This window comes from Lygodium microphyllum, chromosome 14 (assembly GCF_053477565.2).
Source record: "Lygodium microphyllum isolate KBCC chromosome 14, Lygodium_microphyllum_v1.1.10, whole genome shotgun sequence".
Classification (NCBI taxonomy): Eukaryota; Viridiplantae; Streptophyta; class Polypodiopsida; order Schizaeales; family Lygodiaceae; genus Lygodium; species Lygodium microphyllum.
This window is the reverse complement of record NC_141148.1, coordinates 63,222,341-63,246,166: the sequence shown is the minus strand read 5'-3', so window position 1 is coordinate 63,246,166 and position 23,826 is coordinate 63,222,341. Positions and strand designations below refer to the sequence as shown.

The window sequence follows — 23,826 nt, the reverse complement described above, 5'->3', positions numbered from 1 at the left end:
ATCATGGGGTAATCAAGATTGCATTCACTAGGCTGGCACAACACCACTCCCATGGCAAACTTTGAGGTGTCAATGTGCATATGGAAGGTTATGTTCCATTTTGGGGCCCGAAGGATAGATGTTGATGCTAGAGCTTTCTTAAGTGTCATCATAGGCATGCTGGCATTCTTCAATCCATTGGAAAATGATTAATAGCTTATACAAGGGTTGGGTGATCACCACATAATTTAGGATAAACGATCGAGAACATCTTGTGTGTTGGAGGAAGCATTGAACTCCCTTGTAGTTTATTGAGGGTGGAAAATCCACAGTAACCCAGATTTCTGAGAAGTCTATTGCAATGCAATTCTTCGATAGCACATGTCCCAAGATGCATCCATGTTTTACCTAGCATTGGCATTTCAAGGGATTCATAGATAAACAATACTATCTACAACATTCAAAGATTGCTCTCAAAATTTCCATATGTTTGGGCCAATTGGTGTGAATGTAGAGGTCATTTATGAACACTTCCAAGCACTTTCAGAGCATGTCCTTGAATATCATGCATATTAGCTATTGAAAGGTGGTAGGGGCATTCATCAACCCAAATGGCATTACTATATACATGAATACTCCTCGGCTAGTGGTGCTAATTTCGTTTTGTGCTTGTCGTCTAAGTGGACTTGGACTTGATTATACCAAAGAACCCATCTAGGAAATTGTAGGCCTCTTTTCTTGTGACCATCTTCACTTTATGCTCCATGTACGACACTACGTAGTTGTCTTGTTTCGTGGCTACATTGACTTTTTTGTGGTTGATGCACACTCTAATCTTGCTGTTCTTCTTTAGAACTATTACTATTGGTGACACCCATTTAATATGCTCAATCTCGTAAATGAATTTGGCATTTAGTAACTTAAAATTTTCTTCTTTGACACTGTGTGCATGCTTTGGGATTCATGGCATTTAGTATTTGTTTAACTGGCATTGCTTTTGACAGCATGGGAATATTGTGAGTGATAATGCTAGGGTCTACTTCCTTGAGCTCCTTGAGTGACCAGGCAAACACATCCTTGAACTTTTGTAAGAGGCTTATAAGATTAGTCTCCTCATCCTCGGTCAGGTAATCGATAATGAACATAGGTCGAGGTTTCTCACCTTCTGCAGTGACTAAGTCAACCTCCTTGACCTTCTATCAGTTCACTAGCCTACCCTTGCCTCTTGGTTCCCAACAATACCATTGGTGTGTCTCCCTTTTTGAATTTGGAGAAGTGCTTTAGGAGCTTGTGTGGTTTCTTTTGCTTCTTGGCATCAGAATCTTTCCCATTGTTTCTCCTCTCTTCCTTTAAGTATTTGCATCGAAGGTGAACTCGAACATCCCCCTTGGTGTGTCGCGTTTAGGGAGTGAGGGAATTTCCAAATTGCTATTAGAGATAACCTCCAACTTAGAGTTAAACTCACAATCTTTGCTAGGTGAGGGTATTTCTCTGGGTGGCCGTAGCTCTGAAACAATTCCAACCTCATATAGTGTTACTGGATCACCTTAGGAGACATGCTCATTCATAGCCCAATCCTCCTAGATATTCTAACCATATACAATTATAGTCCCTTGACTATTCCATCGATGAGCAATGTTGGGGGTTTCGTAGCTTTAGACTTGACAATAATATACTCAATTGTATGCCCATTGTTGGTGTCGTAGGCAATCATTTCTAGGTCTAGGTGTGAGGTTTCATCCCGTGCCTCATAATCAATGTAGGTGCTCTCCGTATCTTCTGTACCAGCAAATTCATCATCGACGCGGCTGCTTCTTTATCAACCCTCATGTTCTTCTTTTCAATGAGGGCCTAATTATGTATTAAGTTTAGGTGGAAGTGGACCTTAGTCCACTTTCATCATTGGGCTTCCAATAGCGGTTTTGGGTTTGCACCCTGGTCATCATGTAACTTTCCCTCATGAACTCCAAAAAATTTAGTAGTTCCAACTTGTTTGTGGGCATGTGGGACATGTAAGGAGATAACTCAGAGCTTCTTGTCATTATGCAAATCGGGATGGTTAGTAGAGTTTGGCCTAGGATTCTAGTCAGTTTTCCTTGCCTTCCCCTCATGTTGACTATCTCAGCCACTCACCTATAGTTTTCCTCATCAATTTACTTGTAGGGTTCTTGCCCCATGATTTAGAGATAAGCCATGTGTGTCTATGTCATGGCCTTGTGTGATTCCTATATCTAATAGTGTTGATTCTTTTATATACATCTTTAGAGTTTTTCAAAGGGTAGGGCTATGGTTTAGCAACTATCCTAGAGGTAGGGTCACTAGGGTTGAGGTTAAGGTGGTTAATATGCTTGCACCTAGCTCTTCGTACTCATTCCGTTCTATGTTTTGCTTGCAATGCTTGTGATGACTAAGCTAGTTCTTAGTAGTGTAGTTTTTCTTGTGAGGTGGCATAAATGGTGCTTCATGATCATTTGACCATCTAATTGTGGGGAAAGCAACTGGGCTTATACTTGAGAGTTCTTGCAACTCATCCTCTATGATTGGCTTTATATCCTAGAGATGCACATGTGCCTCCTTTACCCAATCTTTGACTTTATCTATTAGATCTAGTTACCAGCGCGGATTAAAGTACTCAACAACCTCTCTCCTTTGTTTTTGGGGTAGATGTTTTAGCCTTTGCATTAGTTGCATGCTTGCCTTGTGTCAACATTGTGGCACTATCTGTTTTGAGGGTGCATTTCACTTTAGCTCTTTTCTTCTTCTTCTTCTTTTGATTTCTCTTGCCTATTGATAATGAGGTATCTAAGTTCCTAGGTCCATGCACCATTATGCCGACTACTTTGCTTGCACTCTGGTCATTAACTAATTGGAATGTGTGTGGCATTGTCATCAGGTGTGTGTCTCAATGCAAAAGAGTCCTAGAGGTACAAATGGCATGATTGATGTGCTAGAGGAAGTCTTGTGCCTTGGGCAATTCGCATAAAGATGCGTAACACCACACTTCAGACATCTTAGGTCAGCCTCTTCCTTGTTAGCAGGGTCCTTCTCTAGGTATCTTGATGAGATATGCCCTTAGTGATCATAGTTCTATCAAGTGAGTGGTTGCTGGGATTGGTTACTTCCCATGCCATAACCTTGCCCTTTGCCCAAAGTCATGACATGCATTGGCTTGAAATCCATCAAGATTTGATATCCCTCCTCGTCGTATATGACATAGGGTTTCGAACACATATGTCTTTTTGTCCTTGAGAGGCTCTTCCACATAATGCACCAAGGCATTGCTAGGTTGATGGGTGATGATGGGTTTGGGCGGTCGAGGTATTCCTATTGGATTAATCTCCACTCTAGCAACTAGTGGTCTTTGCTCGTTACGTGCTAGCAATGCTAGTGGAGCTCCCCTCTCAAAATTAAAATTTCTAATTTCAAGATAGATTGGTTGGGGGTAGGGTTGCTAACATAGCAACCTCCTTGGCATTCAATAATGAATTGCTTCATGTCCATGTTGAAATTATAGGGTTTAGCAAACAGAACTTGAGCAAGGAGTAGAGAGTACATGGAAAATATGAGAATAATAGAAGGTGCTTTAATTTCAAATGAATTGATACAACAATGGATATATCCACCTATGCACTTCCACTGTGAAGCTTAGATGGCAATCTAGACATATGACAAGTGAAGAGATTAAGGGTAACTAGAAGCATTTTGACTAGAGAATACACATCAATAATGAGAAGAATAGAAATTGCTTTAATTTCAAATGAATTGATACAAGTATAGATTTGTCTACCCATGTGCTTACACTTTGAAGTTTAGATGGAAATCTAGGCAGAGGTGAAAATCTTAAGGGTAGTTGGAAGAACTTTGATTGGGTGAAGAAAGATTAATGATGGTTTTGGAGGGGTCTTCCTTTTATAGCCTAGAAAAGTAGTCTAGTCAGCTTATTTGACCATATTGCGAACCTTTCCTAGTTGATCTATTCTAGATAATATTCTATTTCGGACCCAAAAATAGCGGTGACCCTTGATTACTCCCATATGTTACAACTTGATGTATCATGCACCTATTTAAGAAGGGAACTACAAGGTACTTCCATAGAAAGTACCATGTACAATGGCCATTTGCAACTTTCTACCACGATTTGGTAGTATATCCAAGATTGATTCGGGTCACCTTTTTTCCATCTGGTCATATAGACCTCACTTGACATACAAGTCGAGAACAACCAATGTACTCACACATGGCTTCTCTTCATAATGGGAGCCTTACAACTTAGAGTACCATGGATCATCGTTGGTACCTTATGAGGGTGGGGCATTGACTTAGAGTACCATGGATCATCGTTGGTACCTTATGAGGGTGGGGCATTGAGTATATATAACACGCCCCTCAATGTCCACTCATAGTACGTAAACTATATCCTTGGCCCAATGTCAAATTTATAAAGATGAACTCAAAAAAGATCCTTCGTAAGATCTTTGGTAAATATATTTGCTCAATTCTCCTCTGTTGGGTAGTAAACAAGCTCTATTATTCCATCCTCAATCAAGTTACACACATAGTGATACTATATCTCAATGTGTTTGATATGTGCATAAAAAACTGGATTTTTGGCAATGGCAATGCAACTTTGATTGTCACATCTTAGCACTGTTGGATCTTCATCTTGTACTCCCATATGACTCTTTTTCCTATCCTAGGTACTAGGGACAGATAGTTTGCTACGGTTCATGGACTTGTCATTTTGGAAGTTGCTTGTGGTCATTGGCTAGAGGATCTTTGAGTTCCCCTTCCTCAATAAGTCGTTTGCTCAAATAGCCTCTTCAAAAACTCTATCTAAAACATCTATTTTTATGCTTGAGTTGCTCATTAGAGCTTTATAGAGCTCCTCATTTTAGATTCCATTTATAAACATAATGGAGATGTTGGGCCGCTCATTTGCTGAGATCCTCTTAAAAAGACTCTAGACATAGGTGATATAGTCATATATTTCCTCCTTATCCTTTTGATTAACATTCATTAGCTTAACAATCAAGTTATCATCATAGCCCACTTTTGAGAATCTCTTAATAAAGAGATCCTTCAAGATGACAAAGTTGTTGTGCTTTGCATTATCTAGGCTAGTGAACCAAGGTCACCCCTTCTTTGCTAGGCATAGCCCAAAAGCTTGTGCCTATTGTCTAGGATCTTAGAGGTTGTTTGCCTCCCAAACCTACTCAAATTGTTCCACAAAAGTGTATGGGTTGTCGTACGCTTGATATTTATTTAGTATTTGTCGATTTTCTTTGTTATGATTGATATTTTGATCTGGACTCGTACATCCAGCATCATGCCTAGGCTAACTAGGAGTGAGGCTGTTAATATGGTGTCGTTCTACTCTACAACAATATTGTCTAGTAGGGTGGTCATGAATTCATTGATAGTAAGGTTAGTCTCTAAGGCTCTTTCTCTTTTTGCACTTCATCCTGCCCTAGCTCTCTTAGCTAAGCCCAATATTCTTTGGACTTCATTTAGCTCTCTCTCTCTCTCTCTCTCTCTCTCTCTCTCTCTCTCTCTCTCTCTCTCTCTCTCTCTCTCTCTCTCTCTCTCTCTCTCTCTCTCTCTCTCTCTCTCTCTCTCTCTCTCTCTCTCTCTCTCTCTCTCTCTCTCTCCGTTGCCTACTCACATCTTGCTCTCTAGAGTGTATAAAGCAATTTGTTGGAGCAAGTGCTTCCCTAGGTGTCTTTCTTCCTCTAAGTTTGTGACCATTCCTTGTGTGTTAAAATATCAAGGTGGTTACATGATGTATGCACAAGAGAGAGAGGAGAGCTCAAGTACAAGAACAAGATCTTGATTATTAAGTTGCTCAAGGTACAATTGATACACTCTCTCATCTACATTGAGAGTGACCTTTGGGCTGCTTATACAGCCACTAGAAGCTAGGGTTAGGGTTTTCCCTATCCTCTAGTCCTTTTACACCTCATATTCCCTTATGCACCCTTACATAGGGTTCCCATGCTATACTTCTAGTACCTCCCCTCAATGCCAAGGTGGCATTGGATTACATAGAATGTAAATGGTTCCCCCTCGTAATGAATCAGGGGGGATTCCTTTATAAAGGTGGCAATTAGAATGTTTATGGAAAGACGATTCAACATATACTAAAAAAGCAGTCGCCGAGTTTTTGGGAGATATAGTTAGCCTCCAATTCTTTTGGTTCTTCAGGGGAGTTAGGACATTTACTAGTGATATAGTTTTTTTTCTTACATTTTTTACACTTCATCTTGTTGGGATATTTTTTCTACTAGTTGCTTACAATATATCCCTTTTTATTGCAAAATGAACATTTAGTAGAAACAATATGGACTAAGAGTTGATCACAAGTTGGTGCTACCTTCCTTTTGATTTCTTTTCTCCTTATCTAGACAAGACCAAATGTAGGATTTGGTACATTTGTTAAGGTAGTTACAAAATCTGCAAAAAAATTATAGATTAGCATGGGCCATCATGCTACCCACACTTACCTACTTTTTACCACTTCTACCTCAGAACAATGCTTCCTTGAATGCTCTTACCAAGCACATCCATTTTATGCTGAGTGAGTTCTCTTCTACCCATGTTCTATTGCCTAAACCTCTTGTGTGTGCCATTGAGAGAGAGAAAGAGAGGGAAAGAGTGAGGAAGAGGGTTGCAAGGGGAGTGTGAGGGACTGGTCGTGAAGCACTCAACAATCCTACACCTCTTTTACCTCCGCATACTTTGCTCAACGAGTGCAAGAGGCAACGGTGGACTACACATTTGATTTGAGAGCTTGTAGAAAAAGGTGGTGCTACTCGAATCGTGAGACCACCTTGGCTTGCTGAGACTACAATGATGATCGATCTCTACTACAAACTTTGTCCCATTGGGCTTGCATTTTCTACCTATGAGAATAGCCTTCGGATGAGAGAGGTGAGAACTAGTCTACCTTGCATAGCTCAACGGCAACTATAGCACCCACCACGACTTCCTCTCTTGCTACCAACCTACCATCCTCCACAAGCATCGACTAGACTTTGATTTACTAGGAATTAGGCCTCATTCCTCGTTACTGCACCATTGAGGGTAGGGCACTTGTGTCACAAGTTGTCTTAGTGTAGAGCCTATACCTTCTAAGTTCTACTCACAAATACCCACTCGGGTTCCTGACGCATCCTACAAGCCACCCACGTAGTCTCTGAATTCAAAGTCCATCCTCCGTAGGGTAGTCGCCCAAACCTTCAACTAAGACAAATAGGGGCAAGAGAATTGATAGTTTTGGTAGGGAATCTAAATATCTAAATTGTTTGGAAGGAAGGCCTGTGTAAAGTTGTTGTGATATGCCCGGTCACACATTGCATTGGAAGTGAGACTGTCTGTGCACCAAGAAATTGCATGATACCACAATGCGTGAGAAAAGTCAAAAACCTAATTGTGCACTAAGCACCGATAGTTGCACTAGTAAGAAAGGTCACTTGACCATAAAAGGAATGGGACAAGAATGAGAGAGAGAGAGAGAGAGAGAGAGAGAGAGAGAGAGAGAGCAAAAAAAAAAAGACCAAACAACTTTTAGCCGCCACTTGAATTATAAGGAAGGTAATTTATCAAAAGCTAAGAAACATCAAGAAGACCAAGGGGAAACCTAGATCGAAGATTCCAACCATGTAAGGCCCTAGACATATAAGGTGCCCTTGTCAGGAGTAGTCGTTCCCTTACCTGACTTCATTTGTCTTATTGAGACTATCAAGTCCAAAAAATGGATCCACCACTAGCTCTATTGGCTCTAACTAGGCTCGTAGACAAACCAGACAACCCCACATAGCCTAGCAAGCATGAGCATTTGGGAACTACACACGACTCTTCTAAACATTGCATTTGTAGATATGCTTTTCAATTTGTAGTCTAGCAAATCACCCTTCTGGACTAAGTAAAGAGATATTTCCATACGTAGGTGACTACTTCACGTCAATTCACAGACACAAAAGGGCACCCCCTAGCTAATTGTTGTGGCCCCTACAGCTCTCCTACACCCTATGATGCATCGTCTTAGACATATAACACATCTAAACAAAGTCCTCTCTTAGTATTTACCATTCCGCAAGATTTTTTTTTATAATCACACAATCCTTCCCCAAAGAACCCACTAACCTGTGGCTAAGCATTCTCTTTCTCTTAGCATGGGTCAATAGTTTTGCAAATAAGTGCTATATATCTAGAAGATTTTCTCTAATATCATGCTTTTATGCATATGCAACGCATCGTGCCACATGGTGCTCAAACAATTCTAATTGATAAAACAACCATGTGATATGCAAAATCATTCTTTTCATGATTTATTCTGACATAGTGCAATGTTGAAGAGATGGAACCGAACTAATCCGTGCTTACACTCTTTTAAATATTCGATCAAACCCTAAAAACCTTACTACGATGCACAAACATTTAGTTCTTATTTGATATAGAATTCCATCATTCATTTCATGTTTGTGTCTTATATGTATCGATTTTTTATATTTTATATCATTTTCCATAAAAACTACTTTTATTCAACCTCTTTAACACAAAAGCAAGTGTAGGTTGGGGCTAAACCCCATGCCTTACTTCTCACTACACATTATCAATGTTCTCCTAATTTTTTCTATTTTTAAAGGTCCAAAATCTATTTTTTCATCAAATTTTCTAGTTTATCTATATTTTTTATTTTTATTAATTATTTTATCATAATTATTGATAATTTTGTAAATTTTTGTCATGAAACCGAGAAATATAGTCATTGCAATAAGCATGCATCAATTTGGCTTATATGCACCATATTTGGCTTATATGCACCATTACTTTCACCAATTATATCAATCACCATCATATTTCTCAATTTTACATGTTTTGTAAGGATGAGATAATTAATTTTTGCATTATGACAGCCACAAATTTTGAAATTTTGGGCTTGTAACCCTTAAACACAACACATTGCTTTTATATATCGAATTTCAACCCATATGCATCTCAATTTCATAACGAAAATAATAATAGAATTGAATTTCCTTTAAAACCAAGACTTACTACAAGATATTTCATAAAACTGTTTAATTATTTATGATTTTGGAGATGCATAGGTAGCCCATTGATGGCAGCCACCTTCATGCTCTATATTGCTCCATTTATTGCATTGTACCATGTTCCGACACCCATTCCCCCTTATCCTCTTAGCCCACATAAGCAACAATTATGGAGAGAGAGAGAGAGATAGACAAACCAGACAACCCCACATAGCCTAGTAGCCATGAGCATTTGGGAACTACACATGACTCTTCTAAACATTGCATTTGTAGATATGCTTTTCAATTTGTAGTCCAACAAATCACCCTTCTGGACTTCAAGTAAAGAGATATTTCCATACGTAGGTGACTACTTCACGTCAATTCACAGACACAAAAGGGCACCCCCTAGCTAATTGTTGTGGCCCCTATAGCTCTCTTACACCCTACGATGCATCGTCTTAGACATACAACACATCGAAACAAAGTCCCCTCTTAGTATTTACCATTCCACAAGATTTTTTTTTTATCATCACACAATCCTTCCCCAAAGAACCCACTAACCTGTGGCTAAGCATTCTCTTTCTCTTAGCATGGGTCAACAGTTTTGCAAATAAGTGCTATATATCTAGAAGATTTTCTCTAATATCATGCTTTTATGCATATGCAACACATCGTGCCACATGGTGCTCAAAAAATTCTAACTAATAAAACAACCATGTGATATGCAAAAACACACAAAGGGCATCCCCCAACTAATTATTATGGCCCCTATGGCTCTCTAAACCCTAGGGATTGGCCCTAAGATGCGTCATCTTAGACATATGGCACATCGAAACAAATTCCATTGATATTACTCTAATTTTTTCTATTTTTCTAAGCTCAAAATTTACTTCTAAAAATTTTAATGATTTTTATTATACTTACTAATAATTCTACAAATTTTCATCATGAAATTGAGAAATATAATCAAGGCAACTAGCATACATCATTTTGTCCCATATGCACTACTTTCACCAATTTTATCAATCACCATCATAATTCTCAATTTTACATGTTTTGTGTGAATGAGATAATTAATTTTCGCATTATGATAGCCAAAAATTTTAAAATTTTGGGCTTGCATCCCTTAAACACATAACATCTCTTTCATATCAAATAGTAGACAATATGCATCTCAATTTCTTAATGAAAATAATAATAGAATTGAATTTCCTTTAAAACCAAGACTTACCACAAGATATTCCATAAAATTTCTGGAATCTTTAAGATTTCAGAGGTGCATAGGCAGTCAGCTCTGATGCTCCACATAGCCATTAATAACAGCCACCTTTATGCTCCTTCACGCATTTCTCACATTGTACTACATTCTGGCATCCATTCCCCCTCATTCTCTTAGCCCACATGAACAATAATTGTGGCGAGAGAGAAAGGGGAAAGATAAAGATTAAAAATTAAACTTTCAATAGAATGCATCATTTTACATCATTTTTGCATCTATTTGGAGCAAAAACATTTAGCATATCTTGGCCAAGGCTACCCCTTGCATCTCTGCCGATTGAAAAATCACATTTTCATGGGGATTGAGGGGGTGTACTAAGAAATGTGCTCTCCCCCCCCCCCCCGTTCATGAAGATATTGTGGGTTTTTAGTCCCCCTTAAGCTTAATTGCTCAAACAATTGGTTCAGCCCTCAAAAATCATATTTACTCGTTAGGCATCTAATTTTTTGCTCTTGCACTTTGGGGCTATCATACCTTCCTAGCCTCGTGTATGCATTTTGAAAAATACCAATTCACGCATGGAATGGGTGTGAAATTTATTTGTGTTCAAACCGTTTATACTAACTATTTAAAAATTAACAGAAATATGTTTTTCACTTTTGTGTACCCATTAGGTGTTGATAACAACATAACAAGGAAACTTGATTTTTGGCCAATGCCTATTTTAAACCCTGGCAAGAATCGGGAATGAACTTGGCCTCCTAAACACTATTTTTGGCTCCTGCATAAGGTAGTTGCTTTGTAATGCAAAAGTTACACCTCCTTAAATGGGCCATCTAATGAACTCCTAGATTTACAAACAGATGCTTCCAACACGTTCTTGCCACCGCTTTTGTTTAGTAAATTGCACTGCCTCTTAAGTTTTACTGCAAATGCTCCATTTTTCACATCAATTTTGGTACCTAAATATATATCTTAGAGACCCTTGTTGCTCAAGAAGAAACCATAAATATGTCTACTCCAAACATGAATACAAATTATCTAGGCTTCAGCCTAGCCGCCTTCCCAACTAATATTCAGACTAGCTTCCAATGGCTATATAAATAGCCCAAAGGTCACTCTCAATGTAGATGAGAGAGTGTATGAGTTATACCTTGAGCAACTTAATAAGCAAGATCTTATTCTTGTACTTAAGCTCTCTTCTTCCTCTTCTGCACACATCTCCATGTTGCCACTCTGATATTTCAACATGGTATCAAAGCCACTCTAATCCATTCAACTTCCCCTATCCATATCTCAACCTAAATGCACATGAGAAGTTCATTTCTCAACCATATTCCTTAACCTTCATAGCCAATCTAGACATGCACACCTTGGAGGAGTTGATGTGGCCAAAGGAGGGCATATCTTGGCTTGCTTTCTTCTAGAGACTTCTTCCTCTGCTTGAGGCATAGTTGCTTGTCACCTCTCTAGTTAACATTGCACATGCAAGAGCTTAGCGTTACTATTCTTTCTAGAAAAGGCATAGTTTTGGATAGTGTGGAGTTCATTATGTTGCTATAGGTTGTAGGGGGTGCAATCATTCGTATTGCCATGGGGCTTTGTTAGTCCCCCTAAGTAGGCTATCTAGGTCTAAAAGGGTTTCCCAAAATTCCTCCTTTGCTAGCCACTATGGGCAAAAACCTAATTGCCATCTTGTCTAGTAGCCATAGCCAAAAAGCTTAAAGCTTTGTTCTCTTCAATTTTCTTCTTATTGAAGTCATGAACATTGATTCCAATCATTGACGAAGCAGGATTCAAGTTCATTGTAAATGTGGAGGCTCAATACTCAGAGATTCTTATCCCGAAGGTGACTCTCAGGCCCGCCGTCATTTAATTGGATTTCAACGTAAGCATTTCACTGAGCTTGGATATTAGTGTTTTTAAACACTATTGATCAATCTACTAATCATTTCTTAGTGGTTAATCTCAACAATCTTAAGGTTTTTAGGCCTCAAGCATATTCATTAAATGCTTAACAATACTCATCTTTCTTGACCAATGTAAGCCTGTGTTAGAAATAAACACATAGACCATTTTCGTCTCTTCATCTAATCTTATTTGTCTGATTATACATCAATTACTTTCAACCTTAGTTTAAAACATAATTACAATTGCTTCCACTCTTATTGCCTCCCTTGTAAAGGATTAGACACTGCAATGGCCTTGGGAAATTGGTAAGACCTTCCTATCATGGCATATGTTGATATAAAGCCTGAAATCCCCAAGTTTGATGGAAGAGACTTTCACCCATGGCAAGTATTAGTGACATATAAGATGGTGGAGATGGTGTACTGGTCCTTCATCAAAGGGACCAAAGCCATTGACCCATCCAACTCTATAGATATCGAAGATGATGAAAGAGCCCAAGCCATAATAATGTTGCACTTGTATGAATCCTTAATCCATCACATTGACTAACTTGCAATTGCAAAAGAGAAGTGTGATGAGCTTGAAATATTTTATGGTGCAAGAGGAAAGAACTCCAAATTCTTCCTCAAAATAGAGTTCTTCAACTTGGAATACAAGTAAGAAGAATACTTGGGAAAGTTCACTTCCCACATGAAGGGACTGATGGCCTAATTAGCTTCAATCCAAGCTCCACTTATAGAAGAAGATGCCATTGTAATACTTCTACACTTGAATGACCTCTTTCATTAACTTTTTGGCTTTTATACATAGATTTAGAGGGCTCCAGTCCCTTTTGTCCCTTGGGCACCTAGACCATTCTATTTTCCATCAAACTTGACCTTGCATTTACAAGTAGATATTAAAGCTAAGTGGGACTCAACTTTGCAAATATTATTACAACTTGCATGAGAGTGAGTCAAACACTCGAATTACATTGGTTAATACTTGATGTTATCAAAACTCGCACTATTGTAAAAAACTTAATTCCTTGGTTATTTTTCGTTGCGTGTCACCTAGTGGAGTTAACAACTATGATGTGTGTTAAATCCATTTTGTATTTCTTGATATGGACTTTAATACATTAACACTTATATGAGTGCATGAAAAAAGTGAGTTATGACTTTGAATAGGGTAGCCAACATGGTTAGGATTGAAGAACATTTTGCACCATAGTCCCAACATTGAAATGACATACCACTATTTGTTCATTACTTAGAAAAAATCATCAATTTCATAGTCCCTCATACACCCTCTCAAGATCCCATCTTCATCTAACCTACACAATGATCCAACTATTAGTTGATAAGGTCAGGATTTTAGAAATAGCTTGCATAATGGTACTTTCTCAATGGGTCTCTCAATATATACATTTTTCTAATATTTGGATTATATTGTCTACTGAGGATTGTGTAAGTTTGGATTAAAATAACTTGGCTTCTAGATTGAAAGAAAGTAGTCCTTAGGGAAATTGTGTCAATTCAAAGGGGTGGTTCTCCACTACTCGCTCAAGACATGCAGTGTACCATGTAATGTTGCTTTCCATCTCATAGTAGATTGAATTCAAGGAATACTAAAAGTCATGTTTTGATTCATTTTGTAGCACATGGCTGAGTTACAAGGTGAAATAATCTTGTCGATGCTCAACAAATTAAATGTGGTGGCTAGAAGATGATGTCTAAATATCCTAATTGCATTAACCATGAACAACCATTTGAGTATAATTGGGTTATCAAGTCGATTAAAGACCATCAAACGTTGACACATTTGCGTTGGCTTCTTGTACATTTTCCTTCAATTACCATAGTCATGAAAGATTGTATGCATGGATAGACACACATGCATTTGCTCATGCTGCATAGATGCATGCATGCATATAGAACGATCTTTGGTTTTGAGACAAGGGCCTGGTCTCAAATAGTAATCTTTTCTTGGAATGGTGGATATATTGTATTGGCTCTCAATGGCCCATTCTCTACAAAATTGCTATAGAAATGGTAGACAAAATATTTGAGGCTAGTTGAAGATCAAATTCTTGCTTGAATGGAATATCTATCTTGTTGAACCCATTATTCTCCATTCCAATGATGAACATCTAAGCCCATAGGTTCACTATAAGAGGCTAGTCTTCGTGCTAATTATTATTATCTTTTAAAAAACTAAGATTCTATTATAGCAAGAGAATAAATATGAAGCATCTCATCTTCTAAATCTAGGGTCTCTCCCTTGTTACTTCCCATAACCTTAATAATGACATTTTATAAGATGTTCATAAATTTTAGGAATGAACTTTTGTTATAAATATGGAATGCAAATGCTTACATCTAATATCTCTATTATGTTTATGAATTTAGAATTGCTTCAAAAGGTACAATCTTTAAAAAAAATCCTGATCATAACTTTGTTATTGATTGTAAGATACATATTCCCAATTTGTCTATATGTTTATGACCTAAAGAGTAGCTTTAGATGTACATATTTTAAACTTCTTTATATGTTTATGAAAAAAAAAAAGTTTAGATGTAAAACCTATGCTCACATTTCAATGATGAGACCAATATAGCACCTAACATGACATCTTTTAATATGACCACTGTCAAGTTACTAGTAGTAGTGAACCATGAACATATTTAATAGATATGCTCAATACGCCACCCTCACAAGGTGCTACCAAGAATCCATGGTGCACAAAGTTGCAAGACCTCTATTATGAGGAGAAGCCACGTGTGAACATGAGCATTGATTGGATCATTAACTTGCATATCAAATGAGGTCTACATGAGTGGATGATAAAAAAAGTGACCTTTGTGGGTCTAACATTTGGGTTAGATGGAGTAGTTAAGTTGTTTGCATCTCATTACACACTACATTGAGCACTACCCCCACCTCAATGATAAGTGAAATTCCTCGACATATTTCATAGTGAATTAGAAAAGTTATATGATCTATTTGTTAGGCTAATCTAATCGCCTTTGTGGGCTATAAAAAAGTGACCTCTCAAAATCCTCCCAATCTTTTTGCTAGTGAGAGTTCATCTATCGAAAGGCTTAAGTTCTTCACTTAGAATCTATCTAGATTGCCATCCAAGCTTCAAAATGGAAGTGAATGGGTGAAAGAGCCACCATTGTATTAGTCCATTTAGAATTACAGGAATCTAAGTTAAGTTATTCTCTAATTCATTATGTGCACTTTATTCATTGCTCTTATTCTTGTGTCCATATACTTTTACATTTAGCTAAACATGAGGTTAACGTTATCCAAAAGTAATCTAAAGTGGTAAACTTATGTGCTAATTGCAAGAGGACTATTTCAATGCTTTGAATTTGATGATCTAGTGGATTTTGAAGTTTCTCAATATTGGTAGCCTTTGTGGGAGGAGATGAAGATAAGGGCCAAGACATCTATTTAAAAGAGGACTAGCTTGCATTTGTTGTTCTTACAAAAGTCTACCTTGAAGGTTTTCAACTTGTTTGAATCTAGTATGACCTAAAACATGTCAAGTCATTATGTATGGCCCCTAAATAAAAGATTGGTGCATCCTTAAACACAATTTCCAAAACATCAAAATCATGACGGTGATCATTTGTAAGAATATATGGTTGTAATTGTAACCCTCAGTATATCTAGTGATATTGGGCATTTGCTTGTCATGAAATGAATCATTTATCAAAATTCTACACACTTGTCTCCTTGAAAGAGTTCCATGGACTAATTCACTTTGCAAACTCAAAGTTTTCACTTGAGCTAGAAGGAACACAAAAGCTCTCATTATAGTTCATGTGGTCAATTCGTTTCCATAAAGGGAAACAAATACATAAAAGAGAAGAAAAATAACAAGCATGAGAATCAACTAAAAGGTAAGTGTTGTCAATAAAGAAATGTCTTGAGATTCAACTTGTCACTAGTGTAACGAGAAAGGGCAAACTGCTATAAACTTTTCTAAGAATGGGCATAAGGCCTTTTTATCCAATAACATAGCAAATCATAATTTTGATATAGATCATATTATATTGTGAATTCATAAGGGTGAAGCACAACTTTCCAATATGTTGTACATTCCTGGCATCTTCAAAAACTTGATACTGATCATTCAATTGGATGAGCTTAAGAGATTATTTCAATAGACATGGGAGTTGATTATGTCTCAAAAAGCCACTAGACCAGACACAAGTGAACAAAAGACCTAGAGGTCATCATGCTTATGGGGAGATGCTATAAAATCTGGTTAATATAGCATCCTTACTGATGCATCATCCTTTTAGCATGAGAGGTTTGTGCACTTGCTAATCTCAACCCAAAAAAAAAGGTGCATCTCCTAGTGTGTTATTTGAAAATGTCATTAATGGATGATGTGTGCAAAGCATGCCAAGGAAAAGATATCAAGACCATTTTCTTTGGAAAATGGACATGATTTGTCGTACAGGCGCCCCAACAACAGTTCTTCTTTGGGTAGTGGTGAAGATCTACGTTCATGGCTCAGTCATTGCTATTGAAAGTAAGCTTTACATGGCATAAATTTCGTAATGGAATTTTCAATTAATATTTGGAACGGGCAACCAGAGTTATTGGTAGGAAGCCTTCGGCCTCTCATGTAAGAGCCTTTTGGCTAATCTTGTTTCTAAGCATTTCTCTTTCTGTAGGGTGACTAGTAGATTGCTTTTTGCAGGACTCTCCTTAAAGCCAAATTTGTTAACTTGTCAATGTTTATAGCCTCAGATAACCAAAATCCATCTTAGGCACTCTTGGGCCCTCATGTTTTGAGTTCCTATGGACAAGGAGGAACCTCAACTTAAGGTATATGTCTATGTACACGATTATGAACAATAGGGTCTCATTTGTATAGGAAACAAGGAGATCCACCATCTTTAAGCTTCCTAGCTTGCTCCTTGTTTTAAGCACTGTTTCTCATGTTGATGTAGAGGTGCACTTGCTTGCACTTTGCTACTATATAGTCAAAGGCTTTTGGTGCTGCATGTGTCTACAACACACCATCAATTCTCCTTGAGCTCAAGGGATGCCCACCTAAGGCACTCATATGGTGTTAGAGGCTAAGGTCGATGCACTTGTCAAGTATAATACAATTTAAGAGACAAGTAACACCAACTAGATATTTATTCATATCCCCTCTTCTGGTTTTGTATTGTAAGTGAGAAAAACTATGGAATACTCACATTTGTATGTGCAACCATATTTTCAACCTGTAAACCACTGTAGTGTCATTTCTGTCTGAGCAACTTTGAGCTGTTTGTCAAAATTTATATGAAATCCTATGGATATATTTTCCTAAGAACTGAGTTCTCACATTTCTAGACACCACCTGGTCTACCTTGTGGGAAGCATCCCCTTGCAATAAAAGGAAACTGTTTAAAGGGAATGTTGGAGCTCTCTTTGCTGTTCAGTGTGGATGGAAAACCATAATGAATTTGTAGAGCCAATGCAAAAACCTTCAAGTTTGATGTTTTCCCTTGATGTAATTATTTAAATATTGGAGTTCTTGATTGTGAGCACCGACTCTGCAATCTTTTGGATGAGGCAAATCTCAAGGGAACACAGACTCTGCAATCTTCTGGATGAAGGAAATCTCATGGGAGTCCATAACAGAGACATCTCACAAAGCAGAAAATTTTTCTGTATTGCATTATGACAGGCAGGTTCACATTCTATATTCTGGAGCGAGTATGTTACACATCCTGGGAATCATGCCAGTTGTTTTGTTGGACAGTTTAATGGGTGCCTTCTCTCAATTGACACCAATGTGCAGCAACGTTGTGTGGCTTAATTTTGGAAGTCCCTTGAAGTGTACCATGAAAGTTGGTGAATATATCAATGGCTCATCAGAACCTCTTCCTGATCCATGCCACAAACCAAGCACGTCTGACATCCAGCATCATTTGACTCACAGATACTTTATTTTCTTGTAAAATTTTTTATCCGCTTGGCAACATTGGAGATCCTGAATCAACAAGCACCTGCAAACTCATACGTGTCAAATGCTCTATTTTCCTGTAAAGTTTTTCATCTGCTTGGCAACATTTGGAGGTACTGAATCAACAAGCACCTGCAGGTCATATAACACCAAAGTGCAAATTTTAAGAGACTGTTTGAAAACCTGTTACCCATTACACATTTAAGGGTAAACTTTATGTTAGTGACTCTAATTTAACAAGAGTTTTGCATTAACCACATACTTGAGGAGGACAGCTGTTAGATGTGAAACTTTAAAACTGACTGGCATATGCAGACATTTGCATTCACCAGTTTCTACCTCAACAATATCTCTTGATGGTTTGCACACAGCAACATTAAGAAGTTAGATGGCTTTAGCTGTACAGCTTGAGACACTGTATTGTGTTACATATGCATGCACACTACAAGAACATAAGAGACACTGTATTGTGTTACATATGCATGCACACTACAAGAACATAAACAGTGTCTTCATAAGGGCTTTAAACAGCTTTAAAGTCAGGGAGAGGCTGGGATATCAAACAAAGCTAGTGAATAATGATCCGTATCTTCAAGTCAAAGCATAGGGAGTGTTGGCAAAGGCAAAATTTGTCTATTATTCATGAGGACCTGTAATTGAAGATGAAAGACTCTCCAAGTTGACCTTCTTTATGTTCATGTATGCAAATGAGCTTCCAGGAGAGGAATTTCTTTAAGTCCTTCCAAAAAAGGTAGGACTGTAGGGCACCGGATGTGATTTATCAGACAAAGCTATTAAGAGTAATACCAAATGGTTATTAAACACATGTATGACAGGATTTTGTAAGTTAAGAGGTAAACCCAAAGAATTTGTAGGCATTTGGCTTCTTAAGCCGAGCTGTTTTAGCTTGATTTTTCTTATTAGATTTGCCAGAGGGGGTAAAATTTAGTGCTCTTTCATACATTCCTGTTAGATATAGGTTAAGACTTGTATGCTTTTCGCTACCTTTTTCTGCTTACTGCTCAAGATGCTTTATGTCATCTTTTTAACCTCCATTTTAATCAAACAGTTTTGACCTTTCACTCTTTTGATATTTTCAAATGTTTACCTCTTACTTTTACATTTTGGAAGGACTTTTCAAATGACAGTAGTTTACTCCAACCCTCCCTTTCAATGGCAACTTGTTAAATATTTCTCAAGGCCTACACAGCTGTCTCCGCTAATGAGTTTCCTTGAGGCCAAAAGTGATTGTTAAGCCTTTACTTTATTCAATGCTTAGAAATATTCACAGAAAGTGAAGACATACTCGTCCATCATAGGAAAGAGATGCAAATATCCATGGTTCTCTTGCACTCCAAGCAATACCTGAAAGCCTTGAACAGATGATTAGGGTTTGAAAATGAATAAATGGATGTACAAGCAGTACTAGGAATAAATGGGGTAGATAAAGAGGTCCAACTCACCGTACACGCTATCCTCATGACCATTGTATGACCGTACCAGTGGATCTACTTGTGATCTTGGTGAATTGTCCGGGCTGTGTAAAAACAACAGACAGGTACAGCCAGGTCCAAAAGAAAAACACAATATGGCAGCACTAAACAGATGTTAATCTGTTTAAATTCCAATAACGGATTGTACTGGATCTACACCCATATAAATCATCATTTTAGAAACCTTACAGCTGTTAGTTTTGAAGTTGGGAGTCCTTGGATGCTTTTGAATACCTATCTTTGTGCTACCTTCCCATTATTTTTTATTTACAGCTTTCTTTTGTATGCCTCACTCTTTACTCACCTGGGAAGCCCAGAGCCACAAGTATTCACAACATTTGCTTGACATCCCAACAAATAAAATCATAGAGCTAAAATGGTCAATACAGTCATAAAGATAGATCAAAGGTTAGATTTCATGTACCTTCTAAGCTCAGAATCTTCTCCGGAGGTTTCCACCATCCACAAATTCACCACTGAGTCTGTACCTGAGCTCTAACAGGCATTAAAAAACAGGTGGATATTGTTACTTCATGGAACTTAAGATTACTGTTTCTCATGTAAGGTATATTATAAAAACCAGGGTTGTGCAAAGCATACTAGTTCAGAGTCAACAAGTATAAATGCCCACAGGACAGCTCATATCTGAGTTCAATAAAGAAATTGCAGTGTACTAAACTCTTTAGTGATTGGCTTAGCATGCAACATTTGTGATCCAGGATGCCCATCTATGCTAGAGAATAGAAAGCAATTGATCCGCTCACAGTTGGCAAGTGCAGGAGAGGCACAGCTCAGTTGGCAGAATGCCGAGCGTACAAGTGGGTCATTGTGCAGTAAGAACCAGTGGTTGAACTGTTTCCCAGACATCTAATCTGAGGAGAGGAGAGATGCAGCTCAGTTGGTAGAGTGCCAAGCATACAAGTGGATGGCTATTTTAAGAACCAGTGGCTAACTTCCCTCTCAGGTATCTGAAGAAAGGGTAGAAGAGGACCAGAGACAGTACTGTCTAGTTTGCTTTTCCCGTTGCATTTTGTTGGGATAATTAAGGGTCCGTAAGAACGAAGGAAACTCCATTCCAGCATCCCACATTCTCTAAAAGACATTCAAAGTTAAATGTGGGATCATCCCTTCTTCAATCAAGAAGTGTGAAAGTCCATTTCCTGTTATTTGCCCTCTGAATCTGATTCATAGCCTTAAAATATTCTCAAACAGCTTGCTCTCGACTGGGTGACAAGCATACAAATCTTATTTTCTTGTGTTCACCATTTCTTTTAGTAGGTCTGTCCTGTAGCATCATACTACTGGCCACTTTATCTACTCTGTCACTCTTGTTCCAGCTAGCCTTCTTAATCCTCTGAACACTCTCACTTTATGTCAAGTGGTTGCACCAGGTTGTGTCCTCTTCACTTTATTTGTATAGCCTCCCAATGAAGAACTTTGATGCTCTACTTAACACACCAAATCCATTGCCACTGCTTAGCCATAGCATTGGGGTACCCATTTCCACACTTTCCCCGAAGTCCTCATTGGGGTATTTCTTGTGTTGAAGGAATACAGCATGATGGCATGCCATGGAAAATAGAGAAAATACCTGCCATCCCAAAAAAATGACCGCCATAACCAACTAAGCAAGCATAAGTCTAAACAGCATTTCAAACTTTCTATAGACTACAAATACAAGAGGCATGTACTCCTCTGAAAAAAAGTAGAAAAGGCAAGTTCTTCTACCTAGACAGTTACTGAAGGATATCCACAGAGGGTCCTGACAGTTAGCAAGCACAGGCAACTACGTACTGGTCCTCACTTCTCTTTCAGTAGCATTCACCCTCATTTTACTTTTAATCAGGCAACTGAGTCATAGACTTTTCTTTCTGTAGAAGTAGAGGTCATTGAACTACCCTTCTACGAATTTTCCAACAATTTTCATGGGAGACTGGCTTGTTTTTGAGGAGCTACCACAAAAGATTTAGAGGTAGAGACTACAGGGTCTTCAGAGGTATGGCAGAGATAGTGACACAAGGAGTCACTCCCAAATGGAGAATAGACAGAGCCACCTCTCAAACCTAGATAGGTATATTCCTTGGAGGGGACATCCTACTCGGAGTCATTGTGCTTATTAGAGACAAGAATTTTACTTTCACAAATGGAAGTTAACAATTGGCTTCAAAGAGGGGACTTGGATCAGGTAAAGTTCACTGATGCTCTAGACAAAGGATTAGAGTACCAGTACACTGAGAGAAGATGTTACACTGACCCGAACATAGTTACTTGATTGGTGATGGAGACACAAGGCCTATCTGACAAGGCCCCTACAAAAATAATAATGAAATCTAGCAGAGTGGGTTTGAAGAGACCTATTCCTTGACCAATCATGCAATATAGCCTTCTTTAGCGACCCCACCTAGCTTGGGAGAATGATATAAATGAGAAGGACCTAAACACAGCCAGCATCCACTTGTCAATGGCACAGACAAAGTATCTTCAACCCCTTCTTGGAAATCTTTTTGATGATGACAACTTCAGAATTTGTAAGATCCCTCTCTTTCTATGGCCACTACCATGGTCCCAATGGCATATACAAGATGTAGAGAGTTAGAGGCGACTCAAAGGCAATATCTACATAATCATCCTAGTGCGTAGGAGGTCTTTCACGATGCACTAGAGACTATGGTAGTGACTTGGGAAACAATAGCTTGGGTCACAAACAGCGACACAGCATGTGAATTGAGGATTTGCAAGGGAGTCACTTTTTTCTCATCATTGGTCAATTATTTCACCAAGATCCTGACTCCAAAATACTCAGAAGCATAGTGGACTTAGCCACTGTCAAAAATGGGAGCTGATTGTTAGTGCCATTGCTTGATTCATTTAGACTACAAGGTGTAGCCACACTATTGAGCCTTACAGTGATTTCAATGCATTACAGTGATTTCAATGCAGAGACTCTCTCTAGGATTTTCATAGAGATCATATGTACTCTCCACAAGAGATGGGAGAGGCTACAAGGTGGTTTTGAGCTCATGAGGAAGAGACACTTTCATGCCGACATGGATTTCAGCACTTCTTTTCACCTAGCTCCTCATATGGTTTGGTACTAAGTCCATCAAATTGGTTGTTTAGGCAACCATTGCATTTATGAAGTACTTAGCTACTCTTTACAGGGCTTTCTTTATACTATCTTGTCTTAGGGAGATTTTTACTTGGAGATATCATTGAGAGAACTTTCTTTTCTCCCAAAAAGAAAAAACGAAAAAAGAAAAAACTATTTCATGGCATGCAGAAAAATATGATTGGCGCCTTCTTTCATATAGTCTAGTGGATTGATTACTATCAACCAATTCTTATACTAGTCAGCTCCCTTGATCAATTAGCAGAAGTTGTTGACCAATATTCTCCTTTCTTATTTTGTAGTGTGTATTTGTCAAAAAGATTATTACTGCTGAGGTGTTTTAATGATACAGCTTTTCTAATGAGAAAAGACAATATAAACGCAAAAAGATAATTTAAGTGAACAAGCCTACAAGGATCTATATCACATAGTTAAATGTGGCAAACTATTTTAATGATAGAATTATTTAAACTGAAAAAGAAAATATAAATGCAAAAACCTGATTACAGTCAACAAGAGTTATATCGAACAGTTAAATGTGCAAAGTACTAATATTGGAACGAAAAAGAGGTAATTCTAAGGATAGAAAGATTAACAAGAGCCTTTTAACAGAATAGAGAATATTACAAGTAGAAATTGATCGCACTTGGGGTTGTACCGTGCTCGTAATGTCCTGCAAAAGAACATATGGATAAAAACACACTTTAGACAACAATAGGAGTTACAGCTAAAATCCAAGAAGTCATTGATGTGCTTCTTTAGTGAGCTTAAATTAGAACCATTTCCTCCTAACCTTTCTCAACTAAAAGTTCCTATCTGCAAAATGAAGAAAAAAACCCTGGTTTATGGAAATGCTTTGTGCTGTTTTGAATAACAGCTATAGAACTTTTTCCTAGATCAAGTCCAGAAGTTCCAGTAAAATGCCACTTTTATTGTGCTGTATGGGGACATGTTTAAATTTGTATACTTTGGACTGCCCGATACCATGAAAGACTTGCATTTGTATGATCAGTTTGGTAAAATGATAACTGTGTTATACTTTTGAAAGAAGTTGATTCAGTTTTTAACATTCTAGACTGCCTAATGCCATGAGCTGAAAACATGTTAGCCAAAAACATTGG

At 38.0% G+C, this 23,826-nt stretch overlaps 1 protein-coding gene across 2 annotated transcripts in view; it reads right to left on the bottom strand.

The window, feature by feature from the left end:
* Window positions 1-16,059: 16,059 nt before the first annotated feature.
* LOC148025663 (Transducin/WD40 repeat-like superfamily protein) overlaps window positions 16,060-23,826 on the bottom strand; it is a 130,806-nt gene continuing 123,039 nt past the window's right edge. Inside the window, exons 9-13 of one of the 2 annotated variants that reach the window (XM_087692875.1) lie at window positions 23,333-23,378; window positions 20,021-20,091; window positions 19,567-19,640; window positions 19,410-19,468; window positions 16,060-18,235 (exon numbers count right to left, since the gene is read on the bottom strand). In XM_087692875.1, coding sequence (XP_087549001.1) covers window positions 18,173-18,235; window positions 19,410-19,468; window positions 19,567-19,640; window positions 20,021-20,091; window positions 23,333-23,378 — 313 coding nt within the window. In that variant the 3' untranslated portion in view covers window positions 16,060-18,172. Of the gene's footprint in view, window positions 18,236-19,409; window positions 19,469-19,566; window positions 19,641-20,020; window positions 20,092-20,129; window positions 21,188-23,332; window positions 23,379-23,826 lie in introns of those variants that run through there. The other variant, XM_087692876.1, reaches the window with a different exon arrangement.